General features: G+C 35.0%; 3 protein-coding genes across 6 annotated transcripts; 1 reads left to right on the forward strand and 2 right to left on the reverse strand.

The window, feature by feature from the left end:
- The first annotated feature begins 2,904 nt into the window (after positions 1-2,904).
- LOC109013921 (zinc finger BED domain-containing protein DAYSLEEPER-like) lies at positions 2,905-7,978 on the forward strand. The gene is made up of 2 exons (XM_018996189.2): positions 2,905-3,219; positions 5,713-7,978. The coding sequence occupies exon 2, from the start codon at positions 5,726-5,728 to the stop codon at positions 7,769-7,771; it is 2,046 nt and encodes a 681-aa protein (XP_018851734.1). The 5' UTR covers positions 2,905-3,219; positions 5,713-5,725; the 3' UTR covers positions 7,772-7,978.
- Positions 7,979-8,400: 422 nt separating this feature from the next.
- On the reverse strand, positions 8,401-10,715 carry LOC109013929. Its single transcript, XM_018996203.2, has 2 exons — positions 10,623-10,715; positions 8,401-9,642 (listed from the first exon to the last, which is right to left on the reverse strand). The coding sequence occupies exon 2, from the start codon at positions 9,636-9,638 to the stop codon at positions 8,679-8,681; it is 960 nt and encodes a 319-aa protein (XP_018851748.1). The 5' UTR covers positions 9,639-9,642; positions 10,623-10,715; the 3' UTR covers positions 8,401-8,678.
- A 2,488-nt stretch (positions 10,716-13,203) lies between these two features.
- On the reverse strand, positions 13,204-15,805 carry LOC108980366 (protein yippee-like). 4 transcript variants are annotated; one of them, XM_018951264.2, is made up of 6 exons: positions 15,695-15,805; positions 15,285-15,434; positions 14,535-14,578; positions 13,644-13,752; positions 13,515-13,570; positions 13,204-13,439 (listed from the first exon to the last, which is right to left on the reverse strand). In XM_018951264.2, the coding sequence occupies exons 2-6, from the start codon at positions 15,378-15,380 to the stop codon at positions 13,355-13,357; spliced, it is 390 nt and encodes a 129-aa protein (XP_018806809.1). In that variant the 5' UTR covers positions 15,381-15,434; positions 15,695-15,805; the 3' UTR covers positions 13,204-13,354. The 4 variants fall into 4 exon arrangements, with proteins under 4 accessions (XP_018806809.1, XP_018806812.1, XP_018806810.1 ...); XM_018951267.2 differs by having other exon boundaries at positions 15,724-15,767; XM_018951265.2 differs by lacking the exon at positions 15,695-15,805 and adding an exon at positions 15,616-15,671.
- Between the last annotated feature and the right edge of the window lie 129 nt (positions 15,806-15,934).

A 15,934-nucleotide genomic window follows, 5' to 3' on the forward strand; every position in this document is an offset into this window, starting at 1 on the left:
GATTGATAATGAGCACGTGCTTGCATGTGATGGGATAAGTTATTTTTATAGTTTTCTACAGTACTTAATGGCTTTGTCCTTCGTTTTTTCTTTGGTTTGTACATTACATAAAATGCTTTACTTTTTTTGTTGGTTTTCCTCTCAACCCATGTCGCATGCGCATACAATCTACTGAGAGGTGGGGCACTCACAAACAAATGGTGGCATGCACCAACCATGGTAGTTTCTGTTCATATGGTACGCCTTCGTGAATGAACTCTGCAGCCCACTAGTCTTCCACATCTCCTATATGCTAGGGATCCTCAAAGACAATCTCTCTCTCTCTCTCTCTCTCTCTCTCTCTCTCTGTTTGTGGGTATTCATCCATCCAAGCCTTTTGTTCTCCATCTAACTAAATGTTAAAGATAGGTGAAGGTCATCATGAAGGCTAGGTGTCACAAGTCCTTTCATGCTTTTCCACGGCTTTCTTGAACTTCATCTCCTTGACTCTCCCGTCCAGCATCTAGATGGAGCGTACGTACGTACAAGTTCAAGAAAGCTGTGGGAGAACATGGCAAGCCTGGACTTAATTGCTTTGCATCTGGTTTTACCCTAATACTATTTCTCTTTAGAGTTATAAGCTACTTATCAAGACAGACGTTCTTGTATATAAATATGGTTTGTATCTTCCTCCTCCTCCTTTTTTCTTTCTCTCTTTGGATAAGTTCTCATTTATTCTCTTCAAATTCCACACCCACTGTGCATTTCTTCTGTTGCAATCAATGTTTTGTTTCAAAAAACGAGTTCATTCGCTTACATCTTGCACAAGTGAATACAATTCAATGAATTGTCAGGTAGTACTTTACACAAAACGTATATATGTAAGAGGTGATATTCTTATGATTCCATGCTAATTCATGTGATAACTTCGATAATTCCAGACCCAGTTTAACTACTATTCTCTCTCGTGACTTCATTTATGCTTACACTTCGCGAATATATTTATTCTTTGTTTCATTTTCTTTTTTCCACTCCCAAAATTTATTGGAAGTCGGTAGACGCATTAGGAAATTCTGAATCAAACGAGGATGGATGCGTGTGTTTATCTATATGTATCTTCTTTTCGTTTATCAGACAATTATGTATAGTTTATTTTTGCAGATAAGATAATATGAATTAAAATAAAAATTAAAAATTAAATAAAATATTGTTAGAATATATATTTTTAATATTATTTTTGTTTAAAAATTTAAAAATATTAAATTGTTTATTTTATTTTATATAAAAATTTTAAAAAATTATAATAATTAAATTAGACGAGATGAAAATAATTATAAAAACAAATGAGGCCTTAATTTTCTTCTACATCATGTTTTTCTCTCCAAGAAAGAGCATATTCTGGTCCATTAATGTTTTGTTGCACCAACAAAAAAGAAGAGCTGAATTAAATTAGCTGCATGTGCAAAGTAGGTAATAAAATGTAAAAACTGAGTTCCATAAGATTATGAAAAAAGAAAGATAATTTGCATTTGAGTCAAACCAACCTTATCTCTATATTTAGCTTCAACTATTAATCAATCTAATCTTTTTTTATTCTTTATTTCTTTCTCATTCTCTCTTTCCTTTTTATTTTTACAAATTTCTTTTCATTTGCCTATGTATTGCTTTGTTTTTAGTGGGAAAAAAATCCCCCTTAATTCTCAACTCCCTTAATTATAAGGGGACGGTTGGACACATAATTCTCAAATTTTTCAAAATTTATTATAATTTTATTTCCAAACATTACTCAAGAACAAAATATTTTTTAATTTTTTAATTTTTTATATAATCATTACCTAATAATTGTCTAAACACAAAAATCAATTCAACTTTTACAATTTTAAAAAAATCAATACAAATTTTACAAACTTTAAAACAAAAGTCATATTAAAATTAAAATTATACCCAAACAATTTTTTAACTTTATAATATTTTTATTAATTCTTGTTCTCTCTTATTTCTCAAAACTCAATAAAACACCTTAATTCAAACAATTTCATTACTATTAACATAATTCTAAGAACTCCAAGTGTCCAAACAAACCCATAGTAAATATAAAAATATTTTCATAACATACTTATTTTGATTTTATTTTGAATTTTAATTTTTTATAGTTAATTTTTAGTAAAGGTGGATAGACGCAATGCAATCACTTTTTTTTTTTTTTTACAATTGCAATCACCTTAATATATGACATAACATTGCAAATATTGAAATATACGAGATAAATTTTTGGTAGTCAGAAGAAATAATTATAATTTTTTTAATATAAATAAAAGTTATATTTAAATAATATAGATAATAAATAGATAAACTAATATATAACGTATTATAATAGCCGTTAATTAAAATAGATAAAGTAACTTTTTCTTAGCTAATTAATAGATAAGATCGAATTTAGATAACAATTGGGAATGCTCTTAAAGCTCGACAACTAACACAAATATTTATAGAAAAAATAATGAAACTTGTTTCAGAGATTTTGAGAACTTCTTGGTACCGTATAATTTATTTATTTTAAAACTGTTTTAATTTAATTAAGTGCAACTTTTGATGATAAAATGCGATACAGTTACCCCTTGGGACTAAATTCCACGAAACCCGGCACCGCCGTTAAATGGAATCAAGTGGGCTCCACAAAAGAAATCGAACGGTCCAAAACCCCCACCTTGAAGGTGGGTGGGCTCTAAATAATAATAATAATATGGGTTCGGTGGTCCATCAAACAACAATAATAATTATTATTATTATTATTATAAATATATAATATAAAGATGGACCCCTAGAACTAGAAGAAGTCCAAAATCCAAAAATCCAGCTTTTTTATTTTTTATTTTTATCCCTCGTTGAGATTTACTTCATTCACCGCCTACCATTGTCCTTCCCATTCACGACAACCCCCACCCAATACAAAGAAAAATAAAGAAATAAAAGAAGGCCTAGCCCCTTTAGGGTCCATTAGGGTTTTTTTTTTTTTTTTTTGTTCTGAAAGCTCTGAACCTTCCTGCCGTTCAAAAAAAGCTCAAGCCCATCAACTTCGTCTTCTACCTCCCTCTACTCCCTATTATTTGAAATTTTTTATTTTTCTAAATATTTATTTATCTTGAAAATTTTAACAAAACAAGATAAAAAATAACGAAATTTCAAAACCCTAGACTCGGAGTTGCATCGAGGGGTAAATTTACGCGTCCTCGTTTCATTGTAAGAATTCCTGATCTTTTTTCTTTAATTTGTCTTTTCTTTCATTGTTGGTTGATTATGTTGAGTTTTTTTTGTTTCCTCTTCGTGTTTCTGTGATTATTGTGGCTATTTTTGGTTCTTCAATTTGGTTTTTGGCCGTGTGGTGGTTTTGATAGTTAGGTTTCTGGGTTTTTCCAAGTTATTGTTTCTAATCCATGTTTTGCGCTCTTGGTTCAGTTTCTGTAGCTTGTGTTGGGGAGTTTTAAGCCGATATATCCCTGTGTATGTATGTGTGTATTGCACTTATAGGTTAGACTGATTGCATAGGGTAAGATTGTGCCCTTTTAGGGTTTAGAGGTTTTAAGTTTGGGTTGAAGCTCGAGGCCGATCTGAGTTGCGAACGCTTAGAACAAGCGTTTCTATTGGAAGATGTTTGTAAACGTCCTTGAAATTACTCTCCAGGGTCTAAAGATAGAAGTTTCTCCATAAGGGTCTTGAGATTCCATGGTTCGAGTAAATTAAAATTTATGTCCAATGGGCTCCTTTTGATGGCCCAAAATGTTCGTCGTGTCCAAAAAACGGGATGAGTGCATATTTTGCTAAGCATCAATCTCCTCTACTGTTAAGCCAATGAAAAAGGGGGCTTTTTTATTTTTAAGTGTATTTAATGACCAATCTGCCCCTGAGCTGTAGCTCAGGTGGTTATGGCGTGAGATAGTGTTACAGACAGAAGGCTCTGAATATTTTCGTCCCTTATAAAAGAATAATGAAAAGAAGAATGGAACTACCAAGTATCAACTTGCATGGAAAGTGCTGAAATTGTTTTTATCGTGCCCATGTATGCGTTAAAGTTTTATAATTCTATCCTAACTAGTGTGTCCTAACTAGTATGCTCATTAGACCTTTCTCTCAACAGCCAAAATCATTGTGATGTTTCTCTGCCCTGGCCACATCTGTGTCGGGCTTAAACTGCAAGAATGAATTATCTATCCTTTTTTTAATTGTAAATGACTCATTCACATCAGCAATCACCCATTCTACTAATATGGACATGTTGATTATGCTATATTTATGTCTATCTGTTCTTTTCTTTTCTTTTTTATAAGTATTTATGAGTAATCTTTTCTTGACATGCATTCATGCATGGTTATTCTGTCTACTTGGACTGGTATTTGACATCTTAACATATTGGTCATCTATTCCTGAAGATTTGTGTCGCTTTTTATTTCTTAATCCAGGCATCATTATACATATTTGCAGTGCTATAGATTGAGAAAAGTTATAAATAAATTGTTGAGAAAACTTACTTTTAAATTTGGATTATTGTCTTAGAAAAAAATATATTGGTGTCAAATGTTATATGTAACTTGTTGTACACGAGTACATATGTCACCTTAACTAGTTATTTGAGAAAATATTTGTGTTCTATACCTTTCAAACTTTTTTTATTTTTCATTTTGGATTAATGTGTTAATTCATCTTTCTAGATGCTAAAATTATGTTGGAGCCTTCAGTTTTTTTTCCCTTTCTGGAAATTACATTTTGCTCCTCCAAGCTACCTTTGCTTTTTCATTCTGTATCATATACTACCAAAACTGCCAAATTGCACCATAAATCACCAGATTTTGGAAATTTGTCTCATCGATCAAGATTTGATTGTTAAGATCGATAAAATGGGACACGTAGTACAATAATAACAGTCGTGCGAGGGTGCAAATTGCCAAAATCTGGTAGTTTATGGTGCAAATTGACAAGTTTAGTGTCCCTCAAATCATTTGGAGGGAGTTGTAATTTTTTTTTCTTGCTAGGCAATTTGGAGGGCACAATAGAGCCCTAGTAGGGGGATTAAACCCCAGCATTGTACCCCCATGGCTCCCAAAGACCAAGAGTAGTGCCATTTGGCCCATAGGCAATTGGCTAAAGCTACTTGTAATTGAAACATCACTTATGTTCCTTAAGTGGGAACTGTGGGCCACATGGAACTCAGGTCATAGCTTCTTCATTTTTAGTGTGACAAATTTGATTTGTGGTTATCATTGTTTAAGAGGATGTAATAATTGGAATCAATAGCAAATTAGTGGGATTGGTTTGAATATTGAATCCGGTTGATGTACATGGGATCATCTTTCAAAGCCTTACCACTTGTTATCTACTGCAGGATTGCAGCTAATCGTTTGATCCCTTTTCTTTACAAAGAAATTAATTTATTTCAATTATATGTTTTCTCACGTTCAAGGGTATAACTCATTTTGATATGTTCATGCGGGAGGCCAGAGGATGAATCCTTTGATTGTGTGTACCGTATATCTTCAGTACACAGAATGCACATTGTCCTTTTGTTTTGAAATGTTGCGCAATCGGTTGGGTACTTTGTAAAATATGGCCGTTGAATACCAAATTATGATAATTATCCTCTTTTTACCTATGATAGAAGTGCATATTTTACACCAAATATATTATTCTTGAATATCCACTTATTCATGCCCTTTCTAATGCTGTGCTCTTACTTTTTAGGACTCCATCTTCCATGGAGATAGATTACCCAATTACGCCTACTGAGAACTATGAGCCACTGTGTTTAGAAGCTCCACCTAATAAGCGTAGGAGAAAGAAGTCTATTGTCTGGGAACACTTCACAATAGAAACTGTTGGACCTGGATGCACAAGGGCATGCTGTAAGCTGTGCAAAAAGTCTTTTGCATACATTACTGGTTCAAAGCTAGCAGGCACTAGCCACCTTAAACGACATATTGCCTTGGGGATCTGTCCAGTATTCCGCCAGAAAAATCAGCAATCTCCGTATACTCCAGGCTCCAGAACTGGGGGTACTGGAAGTGGTACTGATCCACCAAAAAAACGTCACCGAGCAACTCATGGATTGGCAAGCATTTCTTTTGATCAAGACCGTTGCAGCAATGAGATTGCTAAGATGATCGTTCTGCATGACTATCCACTTCACATTGTGGAACATGCCGGTTTCAATGACTTTATTCGGACTCTTCAACCTCAGTTTAATAATCTGAGCTTCAACACCGTTCAGGAGGATTGTGTGGCTGCATACCTAAAGGAGAAACAAAGCCTACGGAATCTTATAAGTGGAATTCCTGGATATGTCAGCCTTACATTGGATTTATGGACTTCAAATCAAACTTTAGGCTATGTTTTCCTAACAGGGTATTTCATTGATGGTGATTGGAATCTACAGCGTCGGATCCTTAATGTCGTTATGGTACCTTCTCCTGAATCAGACTATGCTTTCAATCATGCGGTTGTGGCCTGCCTATCTGATTGGCATTTGAAGGGTCGGCTGTTTGCCCTTGCAGTGGATCAATCCTTCTCAAATGAAACTTCAATGGGAAATTTAAGAGGCCTTCTTTCTGTTAGGAATCCACTCATGCTCAATGGTCAGTTACTGATAGGAAATTGCTATGCTCGTGTCCTTAGTCGTCTTGCACAGGATGCTCTGGGGGCAATGAAGGAGACAATCCAAAAACTTCGGGAGAGTGTTAAGTACGTGAATACTTCAGAATCACATAAAGAGAAGTTTATTGAGTTGAAGCAACAACTTCAAGTCCCTAGCTCAAAGGACCTTTCAATTGACGACCAAACTAAATGGAACACAACTTACCATATGCTAGTAGCTGCCTGTGAATTAAAGGAAGTCTTCAATTGCTTGGATACCGCTGATCCTGATTACAAGATATCTCCATCAATGGATGAGTGGAAACAGATAGAAACTCTCTGCACATACTTGAAGCATTTGTTTGATGCAGCTAACATCTTAACTAGCCCAAGCTACCCGGCTACCAATACATTTTTCCTTGAAGTTTCTAAACTTCAAATAGAGCTGACACATGCAGCCACGAGCCAGGATCCCTTTGTTAGCAACTTGATCAAACCTTTGCAAGAGAAATTTGATAAATATTGGAAAGATTGCTACCTGGTTTTAGCGATTGCTGTAGTTTTGGATCCAAGGTTCAAAATGAAGCTGGTGGAGTTCACCTTGTCCAAGATCTACGGTGAGAATGCTGACTCATGGATGAGGGCTGTTAAGGACAGTGTTCATGAACTCTTTCTAGAGCACATTGCGCAAGCACATCCTCTACCGGCACTTGAAGAAGGTAATGAGGGTATCGCCAAAACCGAGACACAGCAAGAAGGATCTCAAGAAGGAAGCCATGTTTCTACTGTGGACGGGCTTTCAGATTTTGAAACATATATCAATGAGATCACTAGTAGCCAGCACATGAAGTCAGAACTAGATCAGTACCTGGAAGAGTCTCTTTTGCCTCGCGCACAAGAATTTGACATTTTAGATTGGTGGAAATTAAACAAACTGAAGTACCCAACCTTATCAAAAATGGCTTCTGATGTTTTGTCGATACCAGTATGTACTGTTTCCCCCGACTGTGTTTTTGACACTGAAGTAAGAAAGATGGATAACTACAGGAGTTCGTTGCATCCTGTGACACTAGAGGCCCTTGTTTGTACCAAGGATTGGTTTCAGTCTGGATCATCATCATCACAGTCATCAACTCAGGTTTCTAATGCGATTGTGAAAATGGAATTTTAGGTTTGGGTCCCATGTCCTTGCTTTTTTATGGTATTTAGGTCTTTAACAATCGTATCTCCCTGTCCCTCTATGCATGAGATTTTTACAGTTCAGGATTTTATGGTGTCACTGTAGGCCTCGCTTGTATAATTCTTGGAATTAACTGAATTACGTGCAAGATGTCTCTTTCGTTTCAACGTTGTTATGATTCTTTTGACGCTTTGTCCATGTTTGGTTAGATTTGTATATATGGGTATGCATGTATCCAAACAGCCTCTCAATAATTTCGTTAGATTTTTTCCTCTTTGCTAATGGCGCAGAGAGGCCAATAGAATTAGGCGCAGCCTCTCCACCGCTGCAATCCCTTGCCACTTTCTTTCTTCTGAACATAATGGCGAGGAAGATGTATGAGCAAGCCACTCTTTCATGAAGAGGGATCGGTGGTGGAAGGTGGTGGCAGGAGCGGAATCAATGCTCAGCCTGTTTTATGTCAAAGAAGCACGATACATGCACAGCATTTCTGTATGCCAAAATATGCAATGTTCGAGACAACCCGAATCCTTTATAAGATGAATAGTACTAGAATGTCCGGAACGGGACAGGTAGAATGGAAATTATGGAATCAACGTTATAGCAAAAATCTGGCAATCTGCAAACTGAAAATTTAGTACTTTTACATCTATATCTTGACACACGTTGACATCTTCTCGTCATTTTCCTGTCGCGTAAATCGTAATCAGGACTTACAAAAACCGGCATGAAAAATAAGTAATATTGACAAAAGAGAAAAGCAGGGCAGACACAAAGTGATGGTGTACTACAGAGCCCCCTGCAACTGTGAATCGCAATCGGTCGATATATATCAAACCTGACCATTATAGCCAAAGCTATAGAGCCTATTATCCATAGACGGTGATCTCATTTGCCTTCAACTCGAACCTGGGTCGAGTACGGGAAGCCTACAATGCAAACTGATTGATTTATCAGTCTGACGGGAACCAGCAATGAAGAACTGAAATATCACCGTCAAGCAAGCCCCCTGTGGAGCAATCCCATAGAAAGCACAGTCTGGCTTGGCCAAGTGACAATGGAGACTCTTAGCAAAATGCTTCACATTCACTTGCACAGATTGGGCATCTCCCCTTGAAATTGCTCTCACTGACCGAGTCTGAGCACTCAGATTTCTATCTTCAGCTGGTTCATCCGATTGCTCTCCTATGACCAACAGTTTCCGAAACTCAGCACCAAGCGTGATTAATGTTGTGGAAATCTGCACGTAGAGATCCCCATATTTGCTAATAGAGACGTCTAGCAAATCACCAACATGCTTCAACCGATCCACAAAGTTCTGCAACTGATTCAAATCTTGAACTTGAACCAGCGTCTGAGGCAAATCTTGAGCCATATCAAGGGCAGTTTGAAGTTCAAGAACTTGATCTCTAGATAAGGGTTTTGATATAGGTACATCTTGAATGACTGCAGATTTATAACCCTTGGTTTCAAAGGTCAGGAAAGGCATTGGTTGAGTACAATTCGGAGGTAGCTTTTTCACCAGTTTAATCTGGAGACGGTTCTGAGTGGGCCCACTTCCAAATTCAGTACAAATACTGACACTACTACGAATGGCACGGTGGAGAAGTGAAATGTCTACAGTAAAGGCAATGCGATTCTCATTCTGGCTGGAGATGCGGTAGTCATCAAAGAGAGCTTCTTTACGGAACTGGGCAATGGATTGAACTTCGTCACCGTTGAGGAGGTTGTGAAGGAACATTGTGTGGTCTCTGGTGAGGTAGAGATGACATATCTTCCCCATCTTGTCTAGGGCTGGTAGGAACCTCTTCTCTAAGAGATTCACACCATTTTCTGTGAGGTACGCCTTGAACTTCATACCTCTATAAAAAATAATAATAATAATAATAACAAAAAGAACTTCTAATTCAAAGAACTGTCATCAAAAGCAGAAAGATATAAGTTTGCATGCAATAATTAAATCCTCCGTATAATTCAACCACTCTAGACATGTGATTATATTCTCTGCTACGTGCATAAGATAAAATTTTAATCCACAGATAATACAATCACAGCATATGAGTGAAAATAATTTCATCTTTGAAAGTCTAACACAATAAATGGCGTTTCAACTATGGAGCATGGCTCATAAAAATGCAAGCGCCTTGCTTGGAAAGACAATGAGTAAATAAACAAAGTAAAAAAAAGCAACATGGTCAAAAACACCCATCTATTAGCATTCATGATCCTTAGCCATGATTCCTATTCCTCAAGAGTACTAAAAACACTAATTTCTATTGAAAACTCCAGCATAATATATGACAAAACTAATTTACAACTACTAATCTTGTATTGATATCTGTTTCGTAAATCGCCCCAACTAGACCAACCAAACAAAACCGGATGGTTCGAGTGAGCACCATTGTTTTTTCAATTACCATATTGTTAAAGAAATGCATAATCCTCGAATAAGCAAAATATAGAATTCTATTAACATAGTTGAAGACAAGATTAGACTTTCCTTGGGACCCAAAAAATAGTTAGATCTGAAAACTCCTTCTATTCACAATTTGGTCCCATTTTTCTTGTCCTTATAACGACAATTTTGTCAGCAACCAAACGTAGTATATTATTTGAACTCTGTTTGGCTGCCAAGAAAGTATAAAGAAAACTTTAAAAGAAAGCGGGACAAATAGAACACTTTAAGAAAGCGAAATTGTCGAGTGAAGAGATCAAAAGAAAGGAAGATAAAATTTGCGAAAAAAACGCAATAATCGGTTTTGGAGATCTTCAGTTTTCCCTATATTTTCTCGGGAATCAGACAGGACTGGGAGAAAAGGAGAACGAGAGTCAGTGAGCTCACCTTGGGCGGTTTTGGGGGCGGACAGGAAACTGAAATTTTGAGGGTTTGGGAGAAACACATCGCGCCAACTAAACTCGGTTTTTTTATTTTCAAATGGAGAAATGCTTTGATTCCGAATTCGGGATTCGTCTCGAATGTTTTTTTTTTATATTTTTTATTTAGTTATTAAGTAAGTATTTTTTTAATAATATTGTAAATTTTTTATTTTTTAAAAATATTTATAATGATTAAAAAAATACATAAAAATAAAAATATGAAATCAACTATTCGGTGAATTGTTTCGAGTTACTTTTTCGGTAATCCTAGCAGAACTCAATGTCGCGGAATCCACATTTTGAGATCGTCCGGACTTTTGACTCATACATGTTACATGCAACAGTAATGTGGGGTCACTCATTTTGAAAAAAATAATATTTATTATTAAAAAAATATTTTTTAATATAAATTTTATATTTATTCATTTTTTTAAAATCGAGTATGGGACACTTATATACTCTACGATTGTAAATATCATTTCTCTATCTTCTATATTAACTTGTGAATAGTATTTTACTTTTATTTCACTATTAAAAGTAGGGGTGGGCTACGGAATCCCACCCCGCATCTAGGGTCCCTAGTGGGGGCGGTTAGCGGGGAGGGCCCAATCCCACCCCAACCCCGCTTACATTTATATATATAAATATATATTTATATTTTACAAATTGTGTATATATAAATATACATTACAATTTGTTATACTTGTTCACAAAATATACATTGACAAATTTAAAAGTTACATAGTTTAAAAATTAATACACTACAATTTACACAAATATATGCACTAGCAAATTTAAAAATTATATAGTTTTTAAATTAGTCATATTTACAAAATTTAAAATTTTAATTTGAGTATGAAAATGTATTTTTAATTACTTTTACACTTAGAAATATTTTTTAAATCAAATAAAATATAATATATTTTTTTAAGTAGAAGGAGGCGGGGCGGATTCCCAATCCGCCCCGCACCCCGCCCCATGTGGGGTGGGGTGCGGGGAAGGGGTGCCCCCACCCCGTAAGGGGCGGGGTAGCACCTCTAATTAAAAAGCTTACTCTTCAACTTCTTATTTTTTATTTTAAATACGATAATCTAAGGCCTAGTTTAGGTAGTTTTTGAAAATATCTCACTATTATTTATTATTTTATACTTACTTTTTACTAATATTAATTATTATTCAATATTTTATCGTTACTTTTTCACTATTATTCACATAATACATGATAATATATTATTATCCAAACACAACTCAAGAGTGATAAAAACTATCGTATTTGTATTTATAAAGAGAAATTATATTTGCAATTCTAGAATATATAAGTCATGTATATTCTATTAAAAAAAAGAGAAAATATGATATCTACATAAAAAAATCATTTTTTTAATTATGGATCTTAATTTTTCTCAAATGAATGCATGGAAATTGCATACCCTAAAACTATATTTAGCATTACTCATTTATAAAATGAGATAGTAGTAAGACGAACCCATCGTACATTAGGTTGAGTAGACTCAAATTGAAGCACTAACATTTGTAGATATTATCTATTTCACAAACTGAAGTCTTTTTATACTATTGATTATATCTACTTTATAATAAAAATAAATTTATAATTTGATGTATCATATTTAGACACGTCAATTTATGAATATACTTTTGTAAAATCATTTTGTAGCTGAATCATTTACCTTTATTTAGTTGTCTGGCAGAATCAAATAATATAATTTAAAAAATTAGATATATCATATAAAACGTATAATATTAAATGCTGGCAATGTGGACCTATTTAATATTGTTTTTAGTTTTTTTCGTACTAGACTATCCAATTTAATAAAAAAAATTAAAGATCAAATATGCATATCACGGCAATCATAAAATAACCAACTTAGATTACCTTTTATATTAACGATATCACACGAATATTATATTCAAAGTATTGAGTATAATATTTCCAATTCTTTAGGCCTGAATTGATCTTGAAAGGCCACACATTAAAAAGAGGTATTTTCTTATTTTTTAATTATCATTCTCGCACGTGGCTTGTTATATTTTGGGTTTTTTTTTTTTTTTTCAATTTTCGTTTTTCACAAGGCTGGTTTCCGTAATGCCATTTAGCAGAAATTTAAATAATGAGTTGAGATGAGATGAAAGTTGAATAAAAAATTATTATAATATTATTATTATCTTAAAATTTTAAAAAATTAAATTATTTATCATATAAGATGAATTGAGTGACTTTTGTATCCAAATCGGGCCTTTTTATTCTCTAACCACCATCTTTTCATCAAAGTTCTTATCCATCTTTTGGCCCATCATGCATGTTAAATTGGCAAGGTCAAATCAGTGAGACTCCGGGATCAGGCATTGCTATGAACTAAGCCTGGGTTTTCCTTGGCCTACAAGTCACAAGTAGTTCCAAACATGTGTTTGTTTTGATCCAACAATTTTCTTGTGGATCGACACAATACATTTGCGAACAGTATATTGAATGAAGCACCAGCAATCAATACGCTAAAGAAAAATCAAATACAAGCTAGAATTATAACTTTAGTAAGAGAAACGGCAGTGTTTTAATACTATCTGCAAAATTGTTCTAGGACGGTGGAAGTACCAATCATAAACTCAAGCAAGAACAGAGGGTGCTGAGAATGTACAATTAAAACATTCAATCACTTTCCATGTTTAATTAATGGCTAGTCAGACCTCATCAGCATCACTTCCACCAACAAGGGCTTCCTGACCTGACAAGTAGTTGCTTCCATCAGGACCCAACACCTTAAACCTGCTCAATAATAATAATAATATCAACGTCACTCCAAACGTTATCTTGCAACCACCACAAACACTAATAGGCTACCTCTCAAGGATAAACTTTCCTTCCTTGTATTTCTGGCTTTTCTCATGCGCAGCCTCCTGAACGTGTGTTTCAAAATTAAAGAGCAACCTTCGAAAAACTGAATCGAAGAATTTTAAAAGCAGATCTTACATATTTCCATCCCACAATCGAGCCACATCCAACACAAAAAATGTCAACCACAGTGTGCATTCCAGTAATCATCAAGCGCTCTTCTCTCTCTCCAACTGTGACATTCACACTGTCATGCATTGGGACAGCAAAATGTTACTCGAAGCATTCATATGAATAGTTGCAAAATGAGATGATCTATGTATGAGCATTCCTAGGATACAATGGTTGATGAGATTAGCCATCTACAAGTTAACATGCCAACCATTGGGAAGCTTGTGATATCCTAGATTTGAGTATAGGAAAGTGGTGAATGGGATCTCACATTCAAGAGGAGGGTGAAGTTCCTGCGTTATATAATGATTTTAATGGGCTACAATTATAACAATAGTTAGTCTTATAGAGTATAAACTCAGATGTAGCTTGGATTTTTCTTGCGTAGTTACAAAATCTGGCTAGCTCAATTGCAAAGGTTCTCTCTTCTTTCCACAGGCAGGCTTTTCAACTCATGGGTAGGAATGAAGTCCAATTTTTGGCTATTTTATGGCATGCTGGTTTCGCAACGTTACATTTCCATTATCACTAAGAGGAATGCTTAATGAGAAACAGCATCTTGGAATATAGAATGACTCAGTAAATAACATGGGGGTAATGATTTATCCTCTGCCAATAACAAATTCCCATTCAAGCAGGCTCTTGCACCAGGTTCCAACATTGAGAATGGTTAAACGAAACGAGCTCATGTCTCGCATGAATCACGCAACCATGCATAATTTTGGTTGATATCATGCCACTGTAGAGACACTTATATCCAATAATGGTAGAATTGTACGCATAAAAAGAATTGCTACTGCCTGCACTTATGTGCTCAATACTAAATAGTAACAGATGCCAAAATCAATGGACTCTTACACATTATCAAAGAGATAAGCCTTCCCATGCTTGCAGTGAAAAGTCTGGGATACAGGAAAACAAAGGGTTAGAGCATCTGCATGGCCCTCATCATTTCAGATCCAGTAGGTCATTGAAATTTAACAAGGAAGAGGAGACTAAACACACCAAGACAAAGAAAAGACGACACAAAGCGTAGTATCACTTAAAGGTCATTTCACATCTTCATATGTTGATTAAACTGATTGCTTAAAACATAAAAACGAGATCTAAATTGGGGCAAAAACGCCCGGCTCTCTGATGCCACCCTGAGTAATCTGAAGACAATAATATAGCCTTTAATAAGGAAAAAAAAAAAGACTTGTACGCTGATAGTTATGTTCTTATACAGATAGACAGAGTAGTTAAAGCGAAACAAAATATAACAGCATAATAAAGGCTTTAGCTTTACGGCCAGAAGCTATCCAATGAAGAGCTAAAAAATTCGTGATTAATTTGAAGTTAAATATGGCGATGCCAAAGGCAAAGCAAACAAAATACGGAGTTTTTAAACCAAACATCTTAAAAATTGAAGGGACCTGTCTCCATTTTCCAGGTCAGGAAGTAAAATGGATCAGAAGGTTAAACTCTAAACATAAGAAATATGCCATGCAACGCACACAAAAAAATTACGGGGGGTATCTTCCAATTCTTCAGGTATAAAACAGCGATAGCAAACAAATAAGACAGAAACTTCAAGATCAACACAAAAATGGGGAATCGAAACAAAACCTTAGAAATAATGTCATCAGAAAGAGCGAGGTGTGTCCGGCAGTGCTTGCAGCTATAGATGCTTCCTTCAAGAGAGATCACAAACAGCCTTCCCATTTCTCCCCGCAACTTCTAGCCACTCCAACGCAGAATCACACTTGTTTTCCCTCTCTATCCATTCAAAACCACCAAAAACGGATCAACAAGTTAAGAAAACAAAGAAGGGAGTTAACGATACAAAACTGACAATTTTTTATTTTTATTTTTTCAAAAAAAGAAAAATCAAATCGAACCCAGAGAATGAAAATGATCCAAAACAAAAATCAGATAGATTAGCTATCACAATGCAGACTTAATGACTTGTATTGGACGCAGAAAATGTGCTAGGACGATCAAAAGGCAGAAGATTGGGTTTTATTTATGAACTTTACCAGCAATCAGAGATAGAGAGAGAACGCACTCGAATCGTATGATTCGGACGAGGTTGTGTGCCTCTCGATGTCCACGATAAAGAGAGTGGCCATTAGCTGGTATCAACTTCAATTTTCCAATGACATGCCCTTTTTTCTTTTTCTTTTTTTATGGTTTCAACTTAACGGAAATTATTGAATTTACTTGGATTAAATAAAATTAAACTATCTTATCTTTATCTTCTTTAATATAATTATTAT

Source organism: Juglans regia, chromosome 7 (genome assembly GCF_001411555.2).
Source record: "Juglans regia cultivar Chandler chromosome 7, Walnut 2.0, whole genome shotgun sequence".
Classification (NCBI taxonomy): Eukaryota; Viridiplantae; Streptophyta; class Magnoliopsida; order Fagales; family Juglandaceae; genus Juglans; species Juglans regia.

Coding starts and splice junctions, on each gene's coding strand:
- LOC109013921 (XM_018996189.2), top strand. CDS start 5,726: ATGGAGATAGATTACCCAATTACGCCTACTGAGAACTATGAGCCACTG.
- LOC108980366 (XM_018951264.2), bottom strand. CDS start 15,380: ATGGGAAGGCTGTTTGTGATCTCTCTTGAAGGAAGCATCTATAGCTGC. Junction 14,579..15,284: donor CTGATGACATTATTTCTAAG/GTTTTGTTTCGA, acceptor CCTGTATCCCAG/ACTTTTCACTGCAAGCATGG. Junction 13,440..13,514: donor GGAAAGTTTATCCTTGAGAG/GTAGCCTATTAG, acceptor ATTATTGAGCAG/GTTTAAGGTGTTGGGTCCTG.
- LOC109013929 (XM_018996203.2), bottom strand. CDS start 9,638: ATGAAGTTCAAGGCGTACCTCACAGAAAATGGTGTGAATCTCTTAGAG.